The following is a 25901-nucleotide window of genomic DNA, read 5'->3' as shown; positions in this document are numbered from 1 at the left end:
GCCTGGAAGTAGGGTCCTGGTGAAGGCCTACGAAAGGTCTTCCTGCCTCGCGCCTCGTTGGCGGGGACCCTACCAGGTGCTGTTGGTCACCCAGACAGCAGTGCGGGTGGCTGGAAAGAAGCATTGGATCCACGGGACGCATGTCAAGAAACTTCCTCACCCGACGCCACACGTTACAGAAGAAGCAGACCCCCTCGCTGATGCTACACTCTCAGATCCTGGAGTAGCAGATAGTGCTGAGAGTGAGTCGGAGAATCCCTCTGAGCCCGTGGAGCTTGGGGAACAGTCCATTTTGTCTCCACACTCTTTGGAAAGGTCACTTCCGGAAAACGTAAGAGTAATTGCTGGATCTGCACCCATTTACTGCAACATGGGAACAAGGGGCTCGGATGGTATATTCACCCTTTACCTTTAACGACTGCTTGCTATGCCTCTCTTAGAGTACTATTCTTTGTCCGTTGGAATGACAGCATCTCAGGGAACTTTGATGGAACTAATTTAAATAATTTTGAGAAACGTGAATTGACTCCCCTGGGATGCTCGCTTTTTGCAAATAGATGTAAGCCTAATGTTGCTTCTATTAGGCCATCTGATAAACTGTCTCTTCCTTTCCAAACTCTAATTTCCTTTAAAATGGCTCAAATAGGCAATAAGGACGCTGTGCCTCCTTCCTACTCCATTAACCATAGCCCCGATTCAGTCCCCTTCTGTGTATTAAAAAAAGTCGCACTCGGTAAATGGGAGATTTTGAAGGTTGTGTGAACATTGTAAATTTGACCGGAGAGAACAGGCCTCTGTATCTAGGGGGGCCTGTCTATTACATTTGCGGTAGTACAGCATTTCCCTGGTTGCCCAAGGATTGGCAGGGAACCTGTTCTTTAGGAATCCTGTTGCCTGGGGTATTCATAGCTAGTAAATTGGAAGTTTCTAAGGCTTGCCCGCGGCTGGACGAGAATGGAGATACCCCTGGGCAAATATTGGGAGATATAACAAAATCAGTTGTGCCATTTTGGGGACAGATAGCAAATTCTGAAAATATTAGGGGGCTAGCAAGAGTACTGGAGAGAACCATCAATCGGACCATGGATATACTCTATAATATGACACTCGAACAGAAAGAAATAAGATTGGTAGCGCTCCAAAACCGGATGGCATTAGATGTCATTCTGGCAGAACGTGGTGGAGTATGTAAATTAGTGGGGTCCGCTTGTTGTGTTTTCGTACCAGATTCCTCACCGACAATTTTCAGAGCAATGCAGAACTTGCACGTCCTTAGTTCAGAAGTGCATGTTCCTGTGGGAGATTGGAGTATTAGCGCTTGGTTCTGGGATTCCCTACGATCCTGGGGTTGGAAGGTGCTTTCTGTCATACTGGTTATTTTGGGAGTTCTGCTATTCCTTTGTTGCTGTATCCAATGTCTACCTAGTATATGTGCAATGCTAGGGGGATGTTGCGCTCAGGCGGTGAGCACGATAGGACATAAAGTGTATGCCCCAGGTACAGCATCTAAAGGGTTTGTGTTGCAAGAGGTTCTGGTGAACGACCTAATGGCTATAGATATTACAGATAACGATTCAGGATGTATGGACGACAATGCATGGAGTTATTTACAAAGACATTAGAAATGGTATTAGCACTTGGCATTGGCCAAAAGGAGGGTTTGTCGGAATAGAAACAATATTATGCCTCCTATTGTAATAATTGCATGTGTTGTCTAAACATCATGCGCGAACAAACTCCACGACAAGGTCTTGACCTTAGAGAAATTAATGTAAGCCGCCATCTTGGATTAAACCGCCATTTTAGGTTCTCTTGTTATGTAGAAGTTACCCTGAACATCAAAATGGAGGCCAAATGACATTCTGAGTAAGATTCTGGCCATTGTGACCTCCGTACAACTGAATGATTAATATGCCTAGAGGCCACTTGTCAGGGTCGCGAACAGAGACCTTGTCCTACTGTTGACCTATATGTAAATGTACTACTTATATCAGCGAAACTAATCAAAATGCATCTATTAAAGGATTGACCTGGCAAGGAACCCTAAGACCAGAATTAAATATTTTGCAGAATGGTTAACCCGCAAGAGGGTTGGCCAAGGGCTGGACAAATTGTATAAAAGGCCCGGGTATTCCAATATGCGCTCTCTCACTAACACATCGAACCCTTGTTGAAGTTCGTTATGTTATACTGAGAGCCGAATAGCTATCCGTTTGTCAATTGACTTGGTAACTGTTGTAGCTTGAAATAAAGCACTTGTATGTTTCTTTGTAACCTGTGTTGGTGTGTTTTTTTTTGGGCTTCCCGGCCTCATATTATTTTTCTGTTTCCACACTGGCTTCACCATCAACTATTCTAAATCAGAAATGTTCCCTCTCACTGGGGCAACCCCACAGCCATCGTGTGAATTCCCCCTACGCTGGTCCCCTGGGGGTATCAGATACCTCGGCGTGCAAGTATCACTAACCAGAGCCTCTTTACTGGTGAAGAACTATCAGACTACGGCACGGCTCATTGAATCCAGAATGCTCAAATGGCGTAATCTTCCGCTGTCCCTTGCGGGCAGGCTATCCCTAATTAAAATGATTGTGGTTACCAAACTCCTCTACAACTTTGCTAATGTCCCAGTGTGGCCCGGGAAGCACTATTTCAAGAGACTCCACTCAGCGTGTGCCCAATTTCTTTGGCATTCTGGAGCGGTCCGCAAGAAGTGGCAACATATGACCTTACCCTATGAAAAAGGTTGTTTTGCAGCCCCTGACCTTACACTGTACTGGATTGCGGCACAGGCCCAACATGCCACACACTGGTACGCACACCTCAATCCGCCCCACATGTCAAATTAGAGAAACTGGCGGGTGATGGTAATAACATCATGACCTTAGTATTACACAGTTCATTCCAGACGAACGCCCCGGCGGATCCCGTGGCCACCACGATTAGAGCATGGAATAGCATTCTGGGTTCAAAACAAGAGCATTGCCCGTATTACAAATGGCTTCCCATATGGCAATTCTCTGGGCTTTCCCCCACACACGACCAGCACTTCGTCCGACACTGGGGAAACCTGGGTTACCTGTGCACTAACTGACCTATATCCCGACGGTAAATTCATTACTCCTCTAACATGGCGGCCTGAACACTCCAACTCACCACTGGAGTTACTACAATACTTCAGGCTAAGAGCGGCAGTCCGTGAAATGTGGCCCTCTTACCCAGATGAGCCCCCAGACTCACCTGAGCTACATTACATTTCAAATTCCGCAGGAGGTAGAGGAATGATATCCTCCCTGTACAAAATACACCTGGGAAAACTAGAGGACGTATCCCCAAAGTCACGGGGGGCTTGGGCCGGAGAGCTAGAAAGGGAAATCACTGAAGAAATGTGGCACAAAATGTGTGCACACACACGCAACGTCTCTCTGAACGCTAGATTCCGCTGCATACAATACAAACTCCTTAACAGACTGTATTACACACCGCTCAGAATTGCAGTTTTCTCGCACCCCGACCCACACATGCCCAAAATGTGCATCTGAGGAAGCAGATCATATACATATGTTTTTGTCCTGCGCTGCGCTGGGTACGTTCTGGCTGGATGTGACGAAAGCGCTCTCAGAAATAGTTGGGTCCCCTGTGGACCTTGACCCATTGGCTTTGTTGTTTGGGGTTTGGGCTGGGGACGGTGCAAAAAAAATTTCAAAATTCTTAAATGTGAGCACTATTGTTGCCAAAAGATGTATATTGCAATGCTGGAAGCGGCAAAGCCCCCACACCCTCCAACCCCCCCTCCGACTCTGAAAATGTGGCTGAAAGCCCTTGCGTGGGTACAAACATGTCAAGAAGAGTATATTGGCTCACTGCCCATTCCATCTCGCCCCAAAAAAAGATGATTCCGGTCTCTTTCTTTGTAAAACGTACTGTACCTGTCCTAAACTTCTGCCAATAGACAAAAGTTTTTTGAAAAAAATAGACCCAAAGGGTGCATTTCTACTCGCCCTCACCAATTTTCGTTACAGACTATTTGTCTTTTTAAAGGCAAAGAGGTTTGTCTGTTGGGCTTTGAAAAGTATTCAAAATCTGCCAATTCTTACGAATAGATCCACAGATGGCTTTAGATTTGGGACAGAACGTGAGGGCACATCAGTTTGTGGGCCAGTGCTGTCAACAGACATTAACAATTCTCGGTCTGAATAGTGTGCCCTTTCACAACAGTGTCAAACCAATTTCTTTGGATAGCCTTGTTTACGAAGCCTCCCTTCCAACTCATCTGCGTATGTATTGAACCTACTTCTTGCACTTCATAGACATATTCAAAAGCAGTCAACCAATCTACGATATACATTTTCAGAGGCACTTCCCGATCACCTGGAGAAGCCTTGAGACCCTTGCAATCTGGCCATTTCCAGATGGAACTTACTGTTCTTCTGCCTTTCAACCCATTTCAAATTCCAGCAAATGCTTTGTTAAACTCCCATTCTTTCTCTCTGAGTCTATGTTTTCTTAAACTCATACAAAGCTTTAGAAGTAGTGATCAGGGTTTCTAAAGCTCTCTCCCATTTCTCATCTGTTTTCAAATGCTACAGTTACCACAAGACCATTGCTACAGCTAGGTCCTGCCCCAGCATCTACTTCATCACTAGCCACATACAAAGAAATAATTCTAGACTCCTGCTGATCCATTGATCTCTGTATCAGATCAGCTTTCACACCATAGGCGAGTAGTCCCCTCTCTGAACACAACCTTTTCAAATGTTCTACCTTGAGAGCAGCAAGATAAGTCATGGTAAAAGTTTCCATTCTATATTAGGAGAAGGTAACTGATATACAGCCTATTAACTTTAAATGTCAGTGCTCTCTGTACACAGATTATGGTACTACACCAGTGAACTACACAGGGTTGTCATTTCACCAAAATGCTAGGGGTAGCGGAAGTGACATCACATGATCCTTGAGCACTGATGACAGAGAAAGTGATGTCATTTGACCCCACCTCCAAGTGCATCATATGAAGTGATGGCACACAACCTTCAGATGAGTCTAACACCCTTGTTTGCAACCAGGACATTCAAACACACAGCATCATATTTCTACTCATTCACTCACCAGTTACTTACTCATTCACATTCTCTTACATCAACTCTCGCTGCATTCTCCACACAGGCACACACACGCTATAACATTTCTTCTCAGTCGCCCACCACTCGCTGACCCATAGCACATTCATACATCTGACGCGCACTTCACACATGCAAAATACACATCACATTTAAAAATGTAAAAAGCCTGCTTACTGGTTTTTCCAGCTTCAGTCCGTCACTCCAGGCCACCCTCAGCTCATCTGTGCTGCTCACAAACAGGAACCAGGAAGCTGGGAGAGCGTCCAGGTGCCTGTATATGTGCCGAAAGGATGCCAGAGGAGAAGGGGTTGGTGCTGAATGTGGAATGTGACACGTGCCACATGTCATGGTCAGTTCACCGTACTGAGCGCTTCCTTATCGCACTGCAAGCCCCGGCCCAGCCTAAACCCTGATGGGTGAGGACGGTGCCAGGGCCCCCCAGACCTGGTGTGGTACCCCCTACATTCCCAGAGACTCCAGTGCCTAGGAGCTTCCATTTAACTTCTTAAAAAAGACATTTTCCTTTTTCTTACATACAGGGGTAGCAAGGGAGACCATAGGGGCAGCGGCTGTGACCCCAAAATGATATCCCTGGAACTACACTGTGTACCCGAGACCTTATGCTCCTTTTGTTAAAATGGATTTCTAGAATCTGGCCTGGTGGGCAGATTCTATAGAATTTAGGAGCCCCCCCCTTAAAACCAAAGTGGAGTCAAGGCTTAGTCTCAAGAGAGTGCGAGTGCGGTCAGAGGCCCTTAATGTGACCACACACAATAGCAGAAGGTCTGGAGCCTCGAGAAGGCGTCGAGACTACTTGGGCCCGATAGTCCAAGGCCTAAAGCACTGCTCATGGTCTTCGGAGATCAGTCAGAGGAACATGGCTTCAACAGTCCAGACACTGGAAGGGATGCTCGGCCACTTCAAGAATCGTCTTCGGATCTTCAGTGGTTTGCTCTTCAAGGGTTTTTTGGCTCCAAAGTACAGCTAAAGAATAGCAGCAGAAGTCCTTCCTTTATCCAAAATCCGAACTTGAAGCAAGTCCAAGTCAGCAATGGTAAGGATCTGCACCATTCAAACAGGCGGTAGTTGGTCAATCAGGGAACACTACTGGTTTCACATACGTCCCAGAAGCAGACTTTCTGGCACCAAGAATGTTGACTGGGACTAGACAGTCCCAACTCCCTTTCTGGGCCACACACACATAGAAAGGCTCACTAACCTGTGAAAGCTGCAGCTTTTCCAGACAACTGCATGGCCTTGCAAGGACATTCCTGATGTGGGAAGGCTTGAAGAAGGCCAAACTTCAATACGGCCAAAGAACAAGTTAAAATCTAGTAGCACACCCATTTTGTGCACACCAAAATGAATGCAAAAACAGCACAGCTTGTCCTTAGGCACATATAAAAGTGTGTAAAAAGCAAGGGTGATACAAAAGTATCCCCACTGCACTGGACTGTAAAGTCCAGTGTTACAAAGTACAAGAATTCAAAAGGGAACAAGGTTTCCCATTACTGATAGTCTGAAGGACTGATCAGTTTCCCCATAACAAGCAAGCAAAAGGCAAGTGACCATGAAGGCTTTACTCCATTCAAAACAAAAAGTTGGGATAGGGTAAAACAGAGCAAAAAGAAAGGTGCTCATAGGAAGCAATGGAGGGAAAGTTGCAAAAAGAAAATCTTTCTTAACAGTCAGCAAGCCTTTACACCAGCCTGTCCAAAGCAAAGATAAGTGGGTGGGATAAGTCATGCTTAATGACGATCATGAACCCCTTCCACCACCTTGCCCACTCACTGACATGCATGAAATATGCATGTGTTGTGAGGTTGCTCAAAGAGCTCCTCACAAACAGCAAATAACTATCATCACATTGTACCCAAATGACAGGCATGTGGAGGCATGTTGCAGGTTGCTCAGATTTGGTGCAAGTGGTGGAGCGCGTTAATGAAGCTGGTGGGGCACAGCACGACACGCCCAGATTAACCAGATACCACAGTGCAATTCTGTAAAAGAAATCAAATGTCCAATCATCGTATCATGATTTGAGAGCGCAATGTAATTAGAAGATCATCTATCACAAAACTCCTCGACATCTGGTAACAGAAATAAAATGTTGCACCATGAGTCCGCATTCAAACACCAGATCAAGTGCTCTCTCTTCAAAGGGCAGTTAATTGGGCTATTTCTACATTATAAGCAAATGTCACCATCACCTGTCAAGGTTCAGAAAAATGTCTGCATTTCTGTCATACAAATACAAGGCCTTACGAAAAACAAGCCCTTCCATTCCGTTCCCACCCAGGTCTAAAAGCAAACAAATACATGGACACTGAACAATCTTCACTATCCCACTGTGCCAGAGTATAACTTCACAGACAAGATGCACAATTCCCATTCTGCAAGCAATTGTGTTTCTAGATTGCTAGCCTCACATGGTGGGACAGTAATCCCGAAATTAACGTGTGGATTTTAATACAGCCATCGTTACTGATAGACAATGGTCTACAACCCTGCAAGAACTATATTTCGAGAACATGATAAGGGGCAAGCAACATCATTCTCTTGACTATACTGCAGTGGTCGGGAATACCGTTGCTAGCTCTAGTTAATCTCCAATTTACAGAGCAGGAGGTTCCTCTCCATTACCAATTATGTGCTTTGCTCACAGCCCACTTTAGTGACCTTGGTAAATGACCAGCTATCGGGCAAGGCAAACATAAAAGCACACCTTTAATCTGGTAGTGGATATCTGATAAGACTGTGTCCCTCCTTTACTGCAATCTCTTCAGGGACTCCTCTCACCTTTCCTCTTTTGCATCACTCTCCCCAAACACTACTTCTACCAACTCCTCCTCTGCTGCTATCTGCCAAGGGTCCTCTATGATACCCTTCTTCCGACACCAGCGCACCCATAATCTCAATGGCGCCAGCAGCAGCCTCCTCCCTCTTTCTGTCAGGAAATTGTCCTGGACCCTCTATCCAGGATCCTCGCTCTCCTACTAACCAGAAGAGAATGTTATCAAACATCCCATCTGGCAACACCTAATGACCTACCAGCCACCTCTGTAGCCAATGCAACCAGAACAAGGTTTCTTACAAATAGGTACCCAACCCACTCATGAGAAAGGCAGGATACTCGATTGGGTAGCAGACCTCAACTGCAATATTACCCTAAAGGACTCCTCACCACTCGTGTGGAATGATCATCACCTCCTATCCCTAGAAATCAATGTCAACAACTGAGAGCCAAAGAAGCCCCCTGTTGCACCACCTTGTATGACTAGGAACAAACACAACATCACAGCTGAGGCTATAATACCTTTGGTAGTCCCCATACTCAATGCACTATCTGCCACAAATGACCTGAATCTGTTGGTGAACACCTACAATGTCTCCATAGACACCATTGCCCTGCTAAAACAGTGCAAAGGCAAACCCAGAGCCCATCTGAACTCCTGGTTCACCCCTGAACTTAAACTACTACGTACAGAAAAAAGAAAACTTGACCCTCTGGAAAATGACCCCTCTATAGAAAATAAAGTTAACCTAACCAACATCACTGCTACATATAAAACTGAGATAATCTGCACCAAAAAAGAAACTTTCAACATCAGAATAAACCAGGCAGGATCCAGCACTAGAGAATTATTTAACATCTTAAAGGAATTAGAAAACCCTAATCCCCCTGTAGATACCTGCACTAAGGCCAAACCTTGGTGCACCAGCATTCAAAATGCTCTCTCCAACAAAATCACAGGGCTCCAGGCAAAAATAGCAGACAAACGGCACCAACTTACCTCCGGCAATCTCACCAGTCCTATCATGCCATCGACCGCACACCTTAACTCAGGTTTTAAATTCAACAATGTAACCATACCTGAGGTACAACAAATCATAGCATAACTGAAACCATCTAACTGTAAAGGTGACAGTTGCCCAGCTCAGATCATAAAAGACGCAGTCAGAGATTTATCTCCAAACTAATAAACTCTTCATTTGCCAGCAACTCAGTCCCAAGTAACCTGAAACAATCTGGGGTTCTCCCATTACTCAAGAAACAAACACTAGATCTGTCTATACCCACTAATTATAGAACGATCACCACAGTCCCTTTCTTACTGAAAATCTTAGAGTTGTATACTTGCAAATTCAAGACTATCTAGAGGCAAACCAACTATTAGGAATCCATCAATCTGGCTTTAGACACCAACATGGAATGGAAACTGCCCTCGTTGACCTTAAAAGTCAGATCGACGAACTAGAAGACAAAGGTAGAGTGCCATCCTACTTCTCTTAGACTTATCGGCAGCCTTTGATCTGGTTCACCATAAAATCATATGTGACCACCTGTCATCGGCAGCACACTTCTCCAACTCTGCTATCACGTGGATCCAATCCTTCCTCGCAAACAGAACCATGTGCGTTTTCTCACCCACAGCTGCGGCCGAACAGATCCCAATCACCTGAGGTGTCCCACAAGGCTCCTGTGTATCGCCCACTTTGTACAATTTCTTTAAAAAGACCCTATTCGACAAACTGGACCGTCTGGGTGTCATCTACACCAACTATGCAAATGACACCCAGATACTCCTAACACTATCAGGCACCTACGACTCTGATGTTTGCCGGATTAACAAAGTCTACACCATCATTCAGACATGGAGGGCCACACATGGCCTCTGCCTGAATAATAAGACTGAGCTACTCCTAGTCGGCTCACCCAACAACCTGCTGAAACTTAGTCCCAACTACAGTAGAATCCTCATTGATGGGAACAACGTACCTATTACCAAAGATGTAAAAACCCTGGGCTTCTACATCGATGCCAATACCAATCTAACCAAACAAGTAAATATCACTGCCTCAGCCACTGCCTACACTGGTAAACTGATCAGGGTTTGCAGACCCCTACTGTCTTCCAATAGCTGCCTTATATTGGCCAGGGCACTTATACAGTCCAAACTGGAATACTGCAATGGCCTAAACTTAGGCGCCAACAAATCCATAATTAACAAATTGCAGGTTCTGCAAAATAATGCACTCAGAGCTGCATTATAAATACCTAGAAGAGAGCACATTTCTGCAACTAGAAAGTTGTACAAATAGCACTCCATAGAAGAAAAACGTACTTAAAAATCACCTGCCTCACCTACAAATCTTTGAACCTCCAAGCCCCAACATATCTCACGGACAGATTTACTCTGAAATCGTCAGCCAGAATTACTAAATCTACTAACACATCTTGCCTGGTGGTGCCCAGGTAGATCCTTAAAAGAGCTGGCGGAACCAGTTTCCCGGTTTATGGAACACACTTGCACAGGACATCAAAACTATTCCAACCTTTCAAATATTCAGAAGTCACGTCATCACATGGTTACTGAATAAAAACCAATACTACTTACCTTACACTTGACATCACCCTGTACTCCCATTCCCTTAACTATATATATATATCATTCTCCATGCTTTGCATCTCACACCTTTCTATGCTCCCCACCTACCTTGCCTTTCCTTTGCTATTTGAATGTATTATCTGTAAACTGTCTGTATAAACTGCATTAACTGTATAAACTGCATCGTGTAATCATTACCTTCACCTCAAGGGCCCAGATAGCCCTGGGTCAGGCGCGCTATATAAATAAAATAAACAAACAAAAAATGTTCTGCTACATGGGTTGCAAGTATTAAAGAAAAAAGCAAACCCCAAAAAGGAACAAAGCGAAAAAAGTTATCGATTCCACTTGCTTTTTGGGTTTTGTATTCTTTCGAAACTGCCAAGACTTACAGGCCGATTCATGGAATCAATGTGCGCCGAAAAAACGGCGCACGCGTGCGAAAACGTGCGATTCGCAGTGAAATAGCGAAAATCGCAGTTCAAGTGCGATTATCGCACAGAAAACATCGCACATCTATTCATGGAAGTCCGTGCATGCGCAAAATGGGGGATGTGCGCTGAAAAAGTGTGCGGCGCACGCTGGCGCACAGGTCACCGAATGCCGTGCGATAAGGCCACAGCGAATTCGCACATAGCGCGGCGCACATAACAAAAGTAGGCGTAACACGGGGCGTTACACGCAGAATGGGGGCGTCACGGGGGAAGTACAGGAGGCAAGTGCGCAGAACGCCCACACGCTCGCCTACAACACGTATTCATGGAATCGATCAGGGAAAAACAGCGCACGGCCAAAGACGCGCACAGGCCCATACATGTCCGCCACACGAAAGCAGGCGGTAGCGTCCCTGCGCAGGAAAAAAATGTGCGCCAAAGTTCTACACGCGCGAGAAGTTCCACACGCGATAGGGCCTGGGGGAGCGTGTGCGTATATCTCAGAGGTGTACCAGAAGTCCCACACGCGATCGGGCCTGGGGGAGCGTGTGCGTGTATCTCAGAGGTGTGCGAGAAGTTCCACACGCGATCGGGCCTGGGGGAGCGTGTGCGTGTATTTCAGAGGTGCGCGAGAAGTTCCACACGCGATTGGCCTGGGCGCGTGTATTTCAGGGGTGCGCGAGAAGTTCCACACGCGATTGGCCTGGGCGCGTGTATTTCAGGGGTGCGCGAGAAGTTCCACACGCGAATGGCCTGGGCGCGTGTATTCCAGGGGTGCGCGAGAAGTTCCACACGCGATTGGCCTGTGTACGCGATTCCATTGGACCAAAGGCCCTGACAGCGCAGGCACGTCTGTGACGTGACACGCGCGGGCGTGTCCCTGTACCCGGGGGAATGTTACAAGACCAAAAACTGCCCGTCCGAGTGTCAGCCCACGTAATTGGAGGATAGTGCCACAGTGCATATACGCGGAAGTGACGTTGGACGTGTGGTGCGGTTTAAAAGGTACGTGTAGTACGTCATTTCCTTGTACGTGCTTCCCGTGGAGAGCGAGTGGGTGAAATCTGTACTTCTTGTCGGTTCACACGCGATTTACTTCACAGCGTTTCTAGTTCGTACTCCCTGTTACCTCTGTCAGTATTTTTCTGATTTTCTCTTCGACCTGTTTCCTCAAACAGCGTTGACTTCTCCTTTTGTCCTGTCTCCTCAGACAGTGTACAAATCTTCTTTTGGCGGGGTTGTTGCCAACGCGCACACGCGCATATTTTTCACGCTCTTTTACCAGGCAGACGGTGAGTCGCGCACGTATTTACCAACTGTGCTAGCCCCGTGTGTAGCGTACCCCTTCAGAGGTCATTGTAGGCTGCGTGTGACACGCATACGTTCATTTTTGTGTTTCTGGGTGCCACAGCGTAGTGCAGGTTCCTTTTCCCATGCACGTGGTCTACGAGGGGTCGCGTGCACGTCATTTTCTGTTTTAGGGGTGCCTGTGCGTTGCGTGACCCGTCATCTTTCCCCAGGGGTTCCATACAGCCTTGCTAGAGCACTTGGGTACAAATTCCATCTAGTACCCCACCCCTTTGACCCCCAATTGCCCAGGACAATTGTCCACTGCAACTCCCATACGCACAACTCCATCAGTGCCATGGCTGGGAGGCGAGCAAGTGGTAAGGGTGGCAAAGGTGGCCGAGCCTCAAGAGGTGGGCGTGGTAGGGGACGTGGCCAGGATTTGCAGACTCCCCTAACCCCCCCACGTGTGGAAGACCAGTCAGGGACACACATCCCCCCCCCATGGTTGAGGGAAACGTGGCTGACACCATCCCTGCTCAGCCCTTGTTGGACCGGCCCGTTGTGGCACCTGACCTAGCACAGGGTGACTCCCAGGCTGACTTCCAGGTCGCCAAGTCTAGGCCATGGGTGGCGGCGCAAGCCAGTGTCACCAGGCCACGTGGTATAGGGGCAGCCATGTCATCTGCTGCCCCGAGTAGGCGGGGTGGGGAGGCTGCAGGGGCAGCTGAAGCTCCGTCCACCCCAGCTCTGACTCTCCCAGCCAGGACAGTGTTGGTCCCGGTACATCAGACTGAGGTTCCCCCTGCCATCATCAGACTTCAGCTAATGCCCGCAGAAAGTCATGTGGTCAGTGCGTCATCGCACACTACTACTACACAGTCCACCGGTGCTCCTGCCTCTAGTGTCCAGAGCGGCGTAGGGCACTCCGGATCCCCACCACCCACAAAAAGAAAGAGGAAGAGTGCTCGTCCAGTACAGGCTGATGACCCCGACACGGCTACACGGTCCGGCACGCCAAGGAAGCCTAGCTTCAATGATGCCGAACTGGATGCACTTGTGCAGTAGGTGTCCGAACATGACGCGGAAATGTTGGTCACTTCAGGGTGTAGGATTACACCTGCTCGACGTCAGGCACACTGGCAGTCCATCGCGGACAGCATAAGGGCCCTTGGGTTTATGAGGCGCACAGCTGTTGAGTGCTACAAGCGCTGGAACGACCTTAAGCGTAGGGCAAAGAAAAAGCTGGCCTCAAGTCATGCCGCAACTCTGGTGACTGGAGGTGGGTCTCCACAAGAGGACATTGAACTCACTCTACATGAGCATGTTGCTGGGACCTACGTCACGGAGGAGCAGATCCAAGGTGTGGGAGAACTGCCAGATTACGAGGCATTGTCCGGTGAGTGCACATGCATGTGTGTGTGATCCATGTGTATGTTGTTTGTGGGAGGGGATCTGGTTGAGTGCCAGGTCAGGGTGTGTGTGCCAGAGTGTTTTGGCCCACCCATGTGCTTCATCCAATGCATTTGGCGCCCCGGGATTTGGGTATTACAGTATCCCTTCTGCCCACAGTAGGCGTTTTTCACTACATCGCGCCAGTTGCCCTTGAAGTGGCATCTTGCTACAACATTGTTCCGTATTTAGCTGTGTTCATTCAGGCTGATTGTAGAAATTCACCTGGTTCTACTGCGCATCACTCTGCCCTATTGTCACATATATGACATGCCTATGGTACATGCCATCTGTGTGATGGCATGTGTCATGTATGTGTATTGGACATGCCACTCACAGGCCAATGTGTGATGGCACTGCTAGCCAGCATGCAGCTGATGTGTTGCTCTCCCATCTTGGTGTCATCAGTGTCTGACATTTTCCTCCCCTTCCAACTCATGGACAGTGCATGCATGGGAGGGTTATAGTCATGTGGGACATGTGTAAATCAAGTACTGGTACTGTAGCTTGTCTGGCCTAATAGCGTGCCATGGTGCTAATGCCCGTTTCCATTTTTTGTCTTTCCTGTTTTTGCAGAGGATGACGCACCTGATGCTGTTGAGGGAGAGGAGATGGTGCAGGCCCAGGAGGGATCTGAAGCACGACCAGGCACCAGTGGGGGACGTGGTTTGGTGGTGGGGGAGAACCCTCTCTTGCTGCAGGCCATACTGTCCAGGGGTGTCCCTGGCTGCACCTCCCCGGAACTCTTTTCAGGTGTTGATTCGGATGAGACCTATGTGGATTCGCAGGTATGTGTTCATGGAAGGGATACTGTTCTGTCCGACCCACCTGCACCAGGGGTAGAGCCCACTATGGGGATGTCAGTGTTGGTAGGTGCGCCTGTGGTGGCTACGGATGCAGGGCCACACTCCGCAACATCTGATCCTGTTCCTGGGCCAGCAGTTCAGAGGGGAAATGCAGTCCTGCCCCAGACAGGTGTGGTGCCCGCCAACGCGGTGGCCGTCCGCCACCGGGCAATACCGCATGGGAGCAATCCATTTACGGTATGGCCAACCAACAGGCAGCATCATCAGAAATGATTGCTCAAGCCATGGAGAGGGTGGCCACTTCCATTGTCCCCCCAGAAAGGCAGATGGAGCTACTACAGCAGGCAACAGAATCCATTTGCCAATCAGTCAGGGAGGACATGTTGGCGTCCAACAGGGACAGACAGGCGGCCCTGGACAATCTGAGGGAATCAATTTCTATTGATGCCCAGCGACAGAGGGAATCCCTGAGGGGAGAGGTCCGGCACCTCAGGCAGACTCTTGTGGACCTTGAGGCTTCAACTGTCACCAGGACGGAACAGCTGCTGGAGCGCGTCACCCGTACGCTCTCAGCAGAGATGCAGGCAAGTCGGGCGGAGGTCCGGGCAACACGTTGGGTGTTGCATGGGGATCTCCGCACCATATCCCTCCAGAACAAGGCCTTCCACGCCTGCATGTTTGCTGCCATGGAGGACCAAACTAGGGCTTTGGTGGGCTGCCTCCCATAGCACCATCACCTCCTGTGGCAGCAGCAGCAGAGGTTGAGGAGAGCGAATCCAGCAGTGAATCTCCCACAATTTAGTAGCCGTGCAGGCTATGAGCCCATGGAGGTTTTTTTTTTTCCCCAACATTCACGCAGGTGGCTGTTGGTGGGCACCCTGTCCTCGGACCTCCTGGGTAGCCTCCCCCATCCCCCCCTTGCCCACACATGGCCATTTTTGATTTTTGATTTTTTGTTGCAGTGTGTTGCCTTGTGTGGCTCCACTGTATTCCGGCTGGGCACATGCAGGCTTGTCCTGAGTTTGGGTTAGATGCTTGGGTTCGTGAGACACACACCCCTCCTGCTTCCCGTTTCCATGGGCTTGCAAAGGGTGTGCCCAAGTGACAGTGACTTACACAGTGACGTTGGACTCCCACGACATGTGTGGGGTTAGTCTGTAGTCAATGCTGTGTATACATTCCTAGTGCATATTGTTGCTGTATTGTGCACTGCATGGTGTATTGATGTGTACTTGTGCATCCATGTCTCCCTCCTAATTAGCAGGTTCATTCCTCATGTCTTCACAAGGCCGTCCACTTTAGGGATAGAGCTCTTGTTGTGAGCAGTGGACTTCCAGATGTGCGTGGCAACAACACTGTACAGTTGGAGGTGGTGGATGTGCTAGCATTCTCATGATGTAAGTCTACGTATCCTTTGCCTTAGTACTGTCATGTTTATGCTATGTTGATTGTATTGTGGTAAGTATTTGGTCATGTGTGTTGTTGTTTCTACATTTATGTGGGCATATTGTGTGTGGCCAGTATCCATTGGGGACACTGTACTTTGTGACACGTGTCATGTTTGGGGGATGACTTTGTTTGCTCTCACATGGCATGTCATGCCATGGTGTGTTGGGTGGCGGTGCTGGGGAGGGGCTGGGTGACATGGCACTGTTGTCATGTTGTGTCTTGCAAGGGGGTAATGATTTTAGCAGCATAGAAGTGTGTCTTTTGAACACAGCATTGGTGGTGTTTGTGTAGGTAGGGAAACACACAATGGAACACTTCCAGATGTACAATCTCAGGCTGGCATGGTTGTGACAGTTGACTGTCCATTGACACATCATAATTGTCAGTTACAATTATCATTGATTGTCAGCTGGAATGTGCCAGGGCTGTGTGCACTCCACAGGGGTGTGATTTTATGTGAAGTAATTAGCCACAAGCTGCCTACGGGCTGCCTCACCCCGTGCCCTTTCCCCTCCCATGCGCAGTGGGCAAGCATGTGGTTGGGGATGTGGGGCCAACACCATGTCCACGGCCAGGCCCCGGCGTGTTGCAAAGTTGTGCAGGACACATGCTGCCACTATGATCCTGCACACTACTGGGGGAGCGTATAACAGATGCCCGCCAGAACGGTCAAGGGAGCGGAAGCGTGACTTGAGCACTCCGAATGTGCGCTCCACGATGCCCAGGGGTTGCAATGTGGGCTGTGTTGTATCTTACCTGGGGTGGCGTGGTGGGGTTCCGAATTGGCGTCATCATGTGGGTGCTGAGAGGGTAGGCACTGTCCCCTGGGGAGGTGGTGATGGGTATCATTAGTGGGGTTGTGACATTACTCAGTATCTGGCATGCATGCATGCGCAGTGGCATTTATACTCACCGAGCAGCCATGTATCGCCATGCCGCCCAGCTTCTATGTCCCGGTTTAGGGTAGACATTCTGTAGATGAAACTGTCGTGGGTGGAGCCTGGATAGTTGGCGTATACTGAGGTGATGATTCCCTTGGCATCACATACTACCTGGGCATTGATGGAATGCCAGTGCTTGCGGTTTCTATAGATGTGCTCAGTTGCCCTGGGGGGGACGTAGAGCCACATGGGTGCAGTCAATGGCACCTAGCACTTTGGGGAATTGTGCCACCCTGTAGAAATCCTGGGCGACAGCCTGCCTTTCTGCAGGTGTTCTGGGCAGGTATATGTGCCTGCGGACTGATGGGCGTGCAGTGATGATGGCCAAGACCTGGTGTAGGCAGCGTGACTGCGTGGCCTGTGACACCCCCCCCACTATGGCACTTGTCCGCTGAAATGATCCAGTGGCCAGGAAGTGCAGTACATTGAGGACCTTCTCCAGGGGGCTGAGTGCTTGGGAGCACAGGGTGGTTCATGTGAGGTCATGCTCCCACTCACTGACCAGGTCGAGTATTATGTGAGGTGGAAACCTGTACCTCCCATACACATGGTCATCAGTCATCCCAAAAAGGCTGGTTCTGGGTGTAAAAATTCTGGCCCGGACTATCCTCCTCCTCCTCCTCCTGCTGCTGCGGTATCCCACGGCCACTGCTGCTAGGAACGGTATGTTCATCCTGGCGTCTGAGCTTGTTTGTTGTTTGCGTGCACTTTTATGTTGTGCGGGTGGACGTACGCCTACTTCCTGCTGGCGCACGTGTTTCCGGATTGGCCACGTTCGATTCCATGAATACGTGTTGTAGGAGAGCGTGTAAAACTTCCCGCGCACCCCTGGAATATCCGCACCCAGCCCAATCGCGTGTGGAACTTCTCACGCACCCCTGAAATACACGTACCCCGTTCCCCCACGCCCGATCGCGTGTGAAACCACCCGCGAGCCCCTGAAATACACGCGCACAGGCCATTCGCGTGTGGAACTTCTCGCGCACCCCTGAGATACACGCACCCAGCCCAATCGCGTGTGGAACTTGTCGCGCACCCCTGAAATACACATAGCCCGCTCCCCCACACCCGATCGCATGTGAAACCACCCGCGAGCCCCTGAAATACACGTACCCCGCTCCCCCAGGCACGATCGCGTGTGGAACTTCTCACACACCTCTGAACTACACGCGCCCAGGCCATTCGCGTATTGGACTTCTCGCGCACCCCTGAAATACATGCACACGCTCCCCCAGGCCAATCGCGTGTGGAACTTCTCGCGCACCCCTGAAATACACGCGCCCAGGCCATTCGCGTGTGGGACTTCTCGCGCACCCCTGAAATACACGCGCCCAGGCCATTCGCGTGTGGAACTTCTCACGTACCCCTGAAATACATGCACCCAGGCCATTCGCGTATTGGACTTCTCGCGCACCCCTGAAATACACGCACACGCTCCCCCAGGACAGATCGCGTGTGAAAATTCCCGCGCACGCGTGTTCCCGGAACCCATAATACGCGTTCCCCGGTTTGCGTTTGCTGTTTGCCAGTCCGGTAAACTGGTACAGGGTTGGCGCAGCCCTTTGCGATGGTTTGGCGATCTTGATGGCTTTTCCTTGCGCGAGGGCGTTCTTGGGGGCGTAACTGGCGCTGCTGCAGGGTCGCTGCACCACTTTGCGCCACGTCTGCTTTTGGATGCAAGAATCCATGAATACGCTGTGCGCGGAAATTGATTTTATCGCACGCGGCTGCCGCAGACATTCGCACGGGCACGCTGTGCGCCAGCCGCGTGCGACACTTTTGTGAGGAATTACATGAATCGGCCTGTAAATGTGTAGGCTCTCACATGTGTGTGTCTCTCCCAGCTTTTCATATTTCCTTCCTTATTTTGGTTTCCTCGTTTACCCTGTGTTTAAGTTGAGCTAAGAAAAGCATAGCGCGAATTGGGAGTCAGTGGGACCGATGCTGTGCAGTACCAGGTCATACTGACCTGCAAATTAATGGGGGATAGTACATAATTTGTGTATCTATGGTTTTATAAGAATGTGTGTTTTTTATAGGAATTGATGTTCTAATTTGACAGTGTTGATTTTTTAAGAATTGTAATTTTGTGGAATGTGGTGTGTATTATGCTCTTTTATTGATTGTGTTTTTGAATTGTATAATAATACAATTGAAATTTTAGTTTTGGAAGGAATTAGATCCCTTTTGGAAGAGTTATTATTTGGTTGAAACTCTTCTAGGAGGGGAGGAGGACATGAGGAGTGACATTTGCCCGTGGACCTTTTTGGGGTTTTTGATAATATATAGTCCCACGTAACAGAGAGGTCGAGTATCACACAGTGGGTTTAGCCATTGTAAAAATAGTGCCCTGTGTTCTAACATGTATCTTGTAACTCTGTATTTTAATATGAATTGTATTATGTAATTTTAACATGTATTCTGTAATCTTATTTCACCGAATTTCAATTAATTTAGGTTACTTAAACAAATAACAATAAAATAAAAAAATACACAACACCCATCATAAACTAATCAAAAGTAAAAAATGTAAAGCTATAAAAAGAACCCACTAGTCCGAATAATGAAAAGGTCTGTTGCTTGCTCTCCTGTCTTTGCTCTTCTGTCTTTGCTCTAGACTTGTTCCTAGTGTGGATAAGGCCTGCCTCATAACTCTTGCAGAATCTAAAAAGCAAGCATTTGCTATAAATTCTATAAAAGCATGAACTCAACATGCTTTTATAGAAGCTACAATTCACAGATTTGGGGATTCTTCCAAATTAAAACAAAATTTGAAAGAGAGGGAGGATGCAGATTACCTTCAGGTGTGGTGCTCCTGGTGCTGCTAATGAGCCTGCTTCAGCACTGGTCGAGTCAGTATTTAAGCAGCTGCCTGCAGGAGCACAGGACTCTTTATTGGAGTTCGATCCCAGCCCCTTATACTTTGATCCTTGGATTTCTGATGTGTCCTGTTGCTTCCAGAACCTGCTCTTGATCCAGTGCCCTAAGCTCCCTGCCTTGCAGCCCTGCTACTGTGCCTCCACTCCCCTGCCTTCTGTCCTGCACCTCTGTACTTCCTACACTGCAGCCCTGCTACTAGTCCTGTTACATGTCTGTAGCCCATTGACCTCTACCAACAATTATCTTGTTCCCAGCCTGCAGTTCCTTGTTCTGTGCCTATAGTCTGAGTTACCGGTCTTTAACTTCCTAGATTCCAGCCCTGGGTTTCCTTGTCATCTGTCTGCAGTCCTGCCCTTGTTATTCCAGTCCAGAGTTACAGTTCTTTGAATTCCTAGTTACCAGTCTGCAGTTCAGTCCTTGTTATCCTATTCCAGCGTTTCAGTCCCAAGTTTTCTTGTTCCTGGTCTACAGTTCAGTCCGCTGTCCTTGATTCCGGTCCTTAGTTTCTAGTCTGCAGTTCCAGTCTCCTGTACCCTTGTACCCTTGTACTTAGATTCTTGGATTCATTATTTTCGCCCTGAAACTTGCTCATTTTGACTTTCTATTCTTTACCTGGATATTTCCATTACTGTTCTTGTCTTCACTTGTGCTTGTGTAATTCCTTTGTTCAGTGTTTGGCTCCTGGGTTTCCCAGAAGACAATCCGTCTCTTTCCTTTGTCGCATTTCAGTATTGTACATTGCGCCACAAAGTTGCCTTTGGCAATTTCAACAGCAAATGGAGTTGTCACTTAATGCACACTATTTACGTGATTATTTTCTTTGCCACATATGAGAGGTTTTCTGTCGGTCTCCTGGCCCCCAACAGTATCTGGTCTGCTACTGATACCACGAGGTCTGCCCTTTGGATATGACCATCCTTGAATTTTAACAGGTACCTTTTAAAATTCCCTTTGGACATTTGTATTTATCTTTTTGTGAGTAAAGTGACTATTTTAAGTGACTTCTCTACACCACTGTCATATTTCGTTCCCAATACAGGTAGTTCATCTACTACACAAGCAGTAAGTTTGGCCTTAAAGAAGGCTGGGCTCCTCAGAATAGATTGGACCACCATAGTTGAAACTCAAATAGACTGTTCTACAAACAGATTATGCTAATAAGATAAGATCCAGCATTAATTGTTGGGCAGAATATGGTTTATAGTCAAAGTTTCGACAGTAATAGTGTCGAAATACAACAGTTTCGACTCAAAAACAGCGAGAAAAAAAATTCTAATGCATGTTTTTTTTGGGGGGGTCCCCCCCACTAACCCCTGTTTTTGGGCGGCAAAACCACAAATTTTACTATATGAAACAAAAACAAAACATTTACATAAAAAAAATGCTTTAAAAAAAAAATTCCGATGCTTTTGTTTCGAAATTATTATATTTCGAAACTATTTTTTCGAAACTTTGACGGGACACCCCAGAATATGGCAGCTTTGCTCTGCCAAAATGGCACATTTGGTAGTTAGTAGGCAATAGGTTGCACTATATCATGAGTTGTACCAAGGATCATATCCTGCTAGTGAATTGCAGTATTTTTCACGATTGTTTTAGTATCTATGTATTTTTATTGTTCCTGTACCATAACTATGATTTGGATTGCGTTTGAAACCGCGAGTGCTTTTTTCTGTGACACCACAGTTTCATGCATTTGGTTGATGTGTTTGGACCAGCTGTGAGAGTGGTTTAAGGTATGTATGTGAATGAAAGTGTATGGATTTCAGTATGAGGTTAATCAAATTCAAAACATTACTTTTTTGTGTAGGTCGTCATTACAGTTATCTCTGCAAATCTTTGTCTGAATTGAAACACATTTTATCTTTAGCACAAATGAAACAAATATTTTCACAATTCATTCGGGAATTGTTTTTACTGACATACAAATAAGTATTATTATGGCAGATGAGATTACATTTCAGTGTTCACACTATTAACCGTGTGCTGGTTCCTCTTCCAGGAGGCCTTCACTGTTCAATTCCTGCTGGACCCTTACAGGCTTCAGTCTTACGAGTACCGTTTCCTTGTTCGAGCCTTAAGGTCCAGACACCTACTCCTGCCTTCCCATGACTGTTCAGAGGGGAGCCCTGTAGTGGTAACCAGCTCAGTATGCTAGAGCTTCCCCAGGCCCTGTGGGAAGCTCATCCCCCATTCTGTGTACATCACAATTGGGAACCTAACATGTTTTCTTACTTGTACTCCCTGCCAGTTTCTGTTCACTGCCTTTGTTGCCTGTCTGTAGTTATTGGCTATCCTTTATTATCTGCAGGATTCCTTACACTCCTGTCTCTTGTGCCCACAAAGCCAAGGGGAGAAACGTGCACATCTGTGCCCTCAAGCCCGACAGTAATTTAATGCCAGAGTGTTTATTATTGTTCTTTAAATCCTAGCAGACATTGGACAGGGAAAACACAGTTTATTGGATTTAGGTAATGCTTGCCACGAGGGCTCCCTTAGACAAACATGGGCTATAAGACTGCTGGTGCATTGGGGGAAGGCCACCTGTGCCTCCATCTTGGAATGTGCCTTCTCATTCCAGTTGGGACAATGGAGCCTTAATCTTTACCAGAAGTACGTAAGGGAGCGGCAGCCCTATGGCTCTCACCGCAGGAGGTGGACACAGGATGGTCAGACCATGGTGACCAACCCAGAAGCAGAGGATCACGTGAGAACAAGAGACAGGATGTAAACTGAAGACAGACTATGGGTACATGCAAAAATGGTTATTGTTGCGTCATGTATTGCAAGGGGCTGGATCATGGGGAGACATAAGAGGAAAGTGAATTGGAGGCAGTTTGGGTTAGTTTGAGCGGTGGGTTAATGGGGTGCTGTCCGTTTATGTGTTTTGCAAACCAGTAATAAAATATATCTTGCTTTGTCCATTCTCGACAAGTTCACATAGTTTACTCTTGAATTGTGATGATAAGAACAAGGTTTGGAGAATAAAGGTGTAGGAATCATAATATACACATACTCTGGTCATCTGCTTTCCTAGAAATGAAGTAAGGTGTTCTTTTCATGGTTCCTCTGAACTCTTGCTTCAAGGCCAACATATAATCTTCGTCCTCTCCCGTTTTTGGTGCCATGGCTTTGAAATCTGTAGGCTGTTAACAAAAAGTGACAATCCCACCATTAGATGTCAAATACTAATAGATCTTTCTATTATGTTATGGGGCATTACAGTGACGATTGTCACTGACATTTATTGTAATTTAACACAATTAGCAGTATGAAAAATAGATCTTCAGTGGCATTCTTTTCAGTTATTTAGCAGTGTAGAGAACAAAGTAGTTGAGAGGTCTTTCCCAATCACTCAATGAATATTTCCACTCCACCCAAAACAAGTCCTCAGTCATTAGAATAGTCTATTACGAAACAGACATTATTCATATTAAGATTACATTCATTACAAAAATAACGAGCATCAAAACAGCAGCCAACGAATAAAACAATAAGGGAGATTAGCACAGCTAGTCCATAGTTTGAAAGATTCGATGAGCAGGAGCTAAAACCAGCTCCTGAGTGACTGGCATCAACCAGTAGGCAGGAGCTACCACTGAGAAACCAGGAGGGAGTACCCAGAGTACAGCAAATCTAACTTCCACATGAAATGCACTTTACCTTTTTGCCCATTATGTATGATCCATTTTGTTTAAATGTGTAGTAGATATGCCCCAAGTCTTCTTATTTACATTGTCAACTACTGAGGTAATGTCACATGTACATGGCCACCAGCTGCCAGGGGAGTCAAAAGTAGCTCCTGGTAGCTGTTGGTTTCAAGCTAACCAGGCTCTACTAGGCTAGAAGCAGGAGCTAAATAGCTCCCAGCTACCTTCAGTTTTGAACCTTGCAGTCAATATCGCGTATTCATCATATGTGTGGCAAATGTATTATTTATAAAAATGCATTGGCCAACGGCTGCCTCTTCACCATCCCACCACCCTTTGGCAAACGAACCAAAACACATTATACTGACCAGTCCAATTACTCCTTTGAGGTCTCTTAAGATGGATTTCTAAAATCAACCGAGGGTGGGTGAGGGGGGACCTTAGGAGGCCACCTCATTAATGGTGAACAAGAAGTCTCAGAGTATAGCTAAAACCCAATCAATATCTGTGGAAGAGCAGTCAAGGCATAGTCTCAGGAGTGAGCAAGAGTGATCTAGTGCCTCAAACAGTTCACACCGAACAATACACAATCATTCAGCATAGACAGTCAATGTATAAAAATACAATTATTTATTAGGCCTTAAATAACACACAATGAAATTAACCCAGCAGGTGTTATCACACAAAACCATATGTCACAAATATATACGTTCACCAGTAGGTTCACCTACAATGCAATGAATTAATGATTAAGCAAGGAAACAGGCTGTCCGGTCATTTGGTCGACAGACAATTGGTCGACAGACAAATGGTCGACGCAATTTGGTCGAAAGACAAATGGTCGAATTTTTTTTTTATTTTTATATATATTTTTCAGGTTTTAGTTTAGGAACAAAAAGGGTTTTTAAGCAAAAAAGGGGTTGGGGGGACCCCCCCCAAAAAAAAAAAATGTGAAAATACAAAAAAAAAAAAAATTCGACCATTTGTCTTTCGACCTTTTTTTTTGACCAAATGACCTGTAACCAGTAAACAGAGGTAGATAAAAAGAGAAGAACAAATATAATCCTAATTCTCTTTACTTAAGAAGTCCAACCCAAAGATGTATGCGGCCTAGTGCCCAAACGTCACATATTCCAGTACAGGTTTCTCCAGGAAAGGTATTCTCACAAAGGATGCAATGGGCTGGTGGTAATTTCAAATTATTTAAAAGTTAAATAAGTACTTGTCCAAAGATGGGTAAGTACTTCCCTCTATCCCAGTCCCAAAGCTCGCCCTGGGGTAGGAAATATGACCTACGTTCGATGACCAAAAGGTAAGCACAGAAGTAGTTAGGGGACAAGGGACTCTGTACACAATATTACCCTATGGAGAATGGGGGGCGGGCAGTAACAGTTATGTTTACTTATCCCCTACTGCCATTTTTCCAGGTCACAGTGGATCATCCAGGCATCACTGAGGACACAATCCTTTGTTTTTTGTTCGGGTGAGAGGGGCACCCAAGTTCAAGTGCTTCTTCTGGTCGGGTCCAACAGCAAGTTGCAATACCAGAATGATGAATGCAGACTGTCGCAGTGCAGACCCCTTCAGGTCACTTCACAGGATGGAAGAGGAGTTCCAGCGACAGTCACCCCTTGTAGACAGCGACAGACGATCTTCCAGGCACGGTCACAGAAGCAGTCCCAGCTCTTCCTCCTCGGATACTAAGAATTCGAGAGAAGGGAACTTATGGCACAAGTTGGCGACCACCAAAGTTTTGAGGCTTAACATGGAATGGCAACCGCTGCAGCGAGGTAGCTAGTCAGACCATCTTGCTTGTTCTCCATCTTGAATGGAGTATAGTGCAGGGGCAACATGCTGGTTTCGGAAGCAAGACCACGCAGAGCAACAGAGGTTTGAACGCCGGATTCGTGCTTAGAAACTGAACTCAGGTATGAAGCGCGTTATAAAACACAAGTAAATGAATACAGTTTCCCAGCTGGCCTTTAGCCACAAAGGACCAAAGAGTTTGCTGATCTTTTCCAATTGTTGCAGTTGGCCAAATTTGCTATACCAATTTTGCCTTCTTGGATTTAACAAGAGATCTGTAGCTGGGTTTGCATCAGAGCAAAACCCATGCAAGGTCTTTTTAAATAGTCTACATTCTTGATCGTACCAATCATTAATTCTTTCACAATGGTTTCAAACATTGCCGTCAACTGCTACAAATGGGTTTAGGGACTCGCAAATTGTATGTATGTTTAATGTATTTTGTTTGTGTGGCAATGTTATGAGTAAATGTCTCTAGGACAGTAGTAACTTTCTGGTAAATATGGGGAAAGTTAAACCCAAATTGATGTTATTCCATTTTAGCGTCTTAGGGTTAGTGGCTGCCTGACCTGTACAATTTCAAGCAATAGATTTGTTTGTATTACGTTGGTGGTCAGAGGGGCTGGGGGAGCAATTATAAAATAATTCAATCATGATCACTTTCTGGGTTACTTATTACTTTACAA

At 46.8% G+C, this 25901-nt stretch overlaps 1 protein-coding gene across 3 annotated transcripts in view; it reads right to left on the bottom strand.

The window, feature by feature from the left end:
- POLR3G (RNA polymerase III subunit G) overlaps positions 1–25901 on the bottom strand; it is a 354183-nt gene that overhangs the window by 274700 nt on the left and 53582 nt on the right. For all 3 annotated transcript variants that reach the window (XM_069627616.1, XM_069627618.1, XM_069627617.1), the window contains exon 3: positions 22776–22905. In XM_069627616.1, the coding sequence (XP_069483717.1) occupies positions 22776–22905 (130 nt within the window). The remainder of the gene's footprint in view (positions 1–22775; positions 22906–25901) is intronic.

The sequence above is a fragment of the Ambystoma mexicanum genome, chromosome 6p (assembly GCF_040938575.1).
Source record: "Ambystoma mexicanum isolate Mex_15411 chromosome 6p, UKY_AmexF1_1, whole genome shotgun sequence".
Lineage (NCBI taxonomy): Eukaryota > Metazoa > Chordata > Amphibia > Caudata > Ambystomatidae > Ambystoma > Ambystoma mexicanum.
Note: the sequence above shows the minus strand (reverse complement) of the source record. Positions and strands in the feature narration are given on the sequence as shown.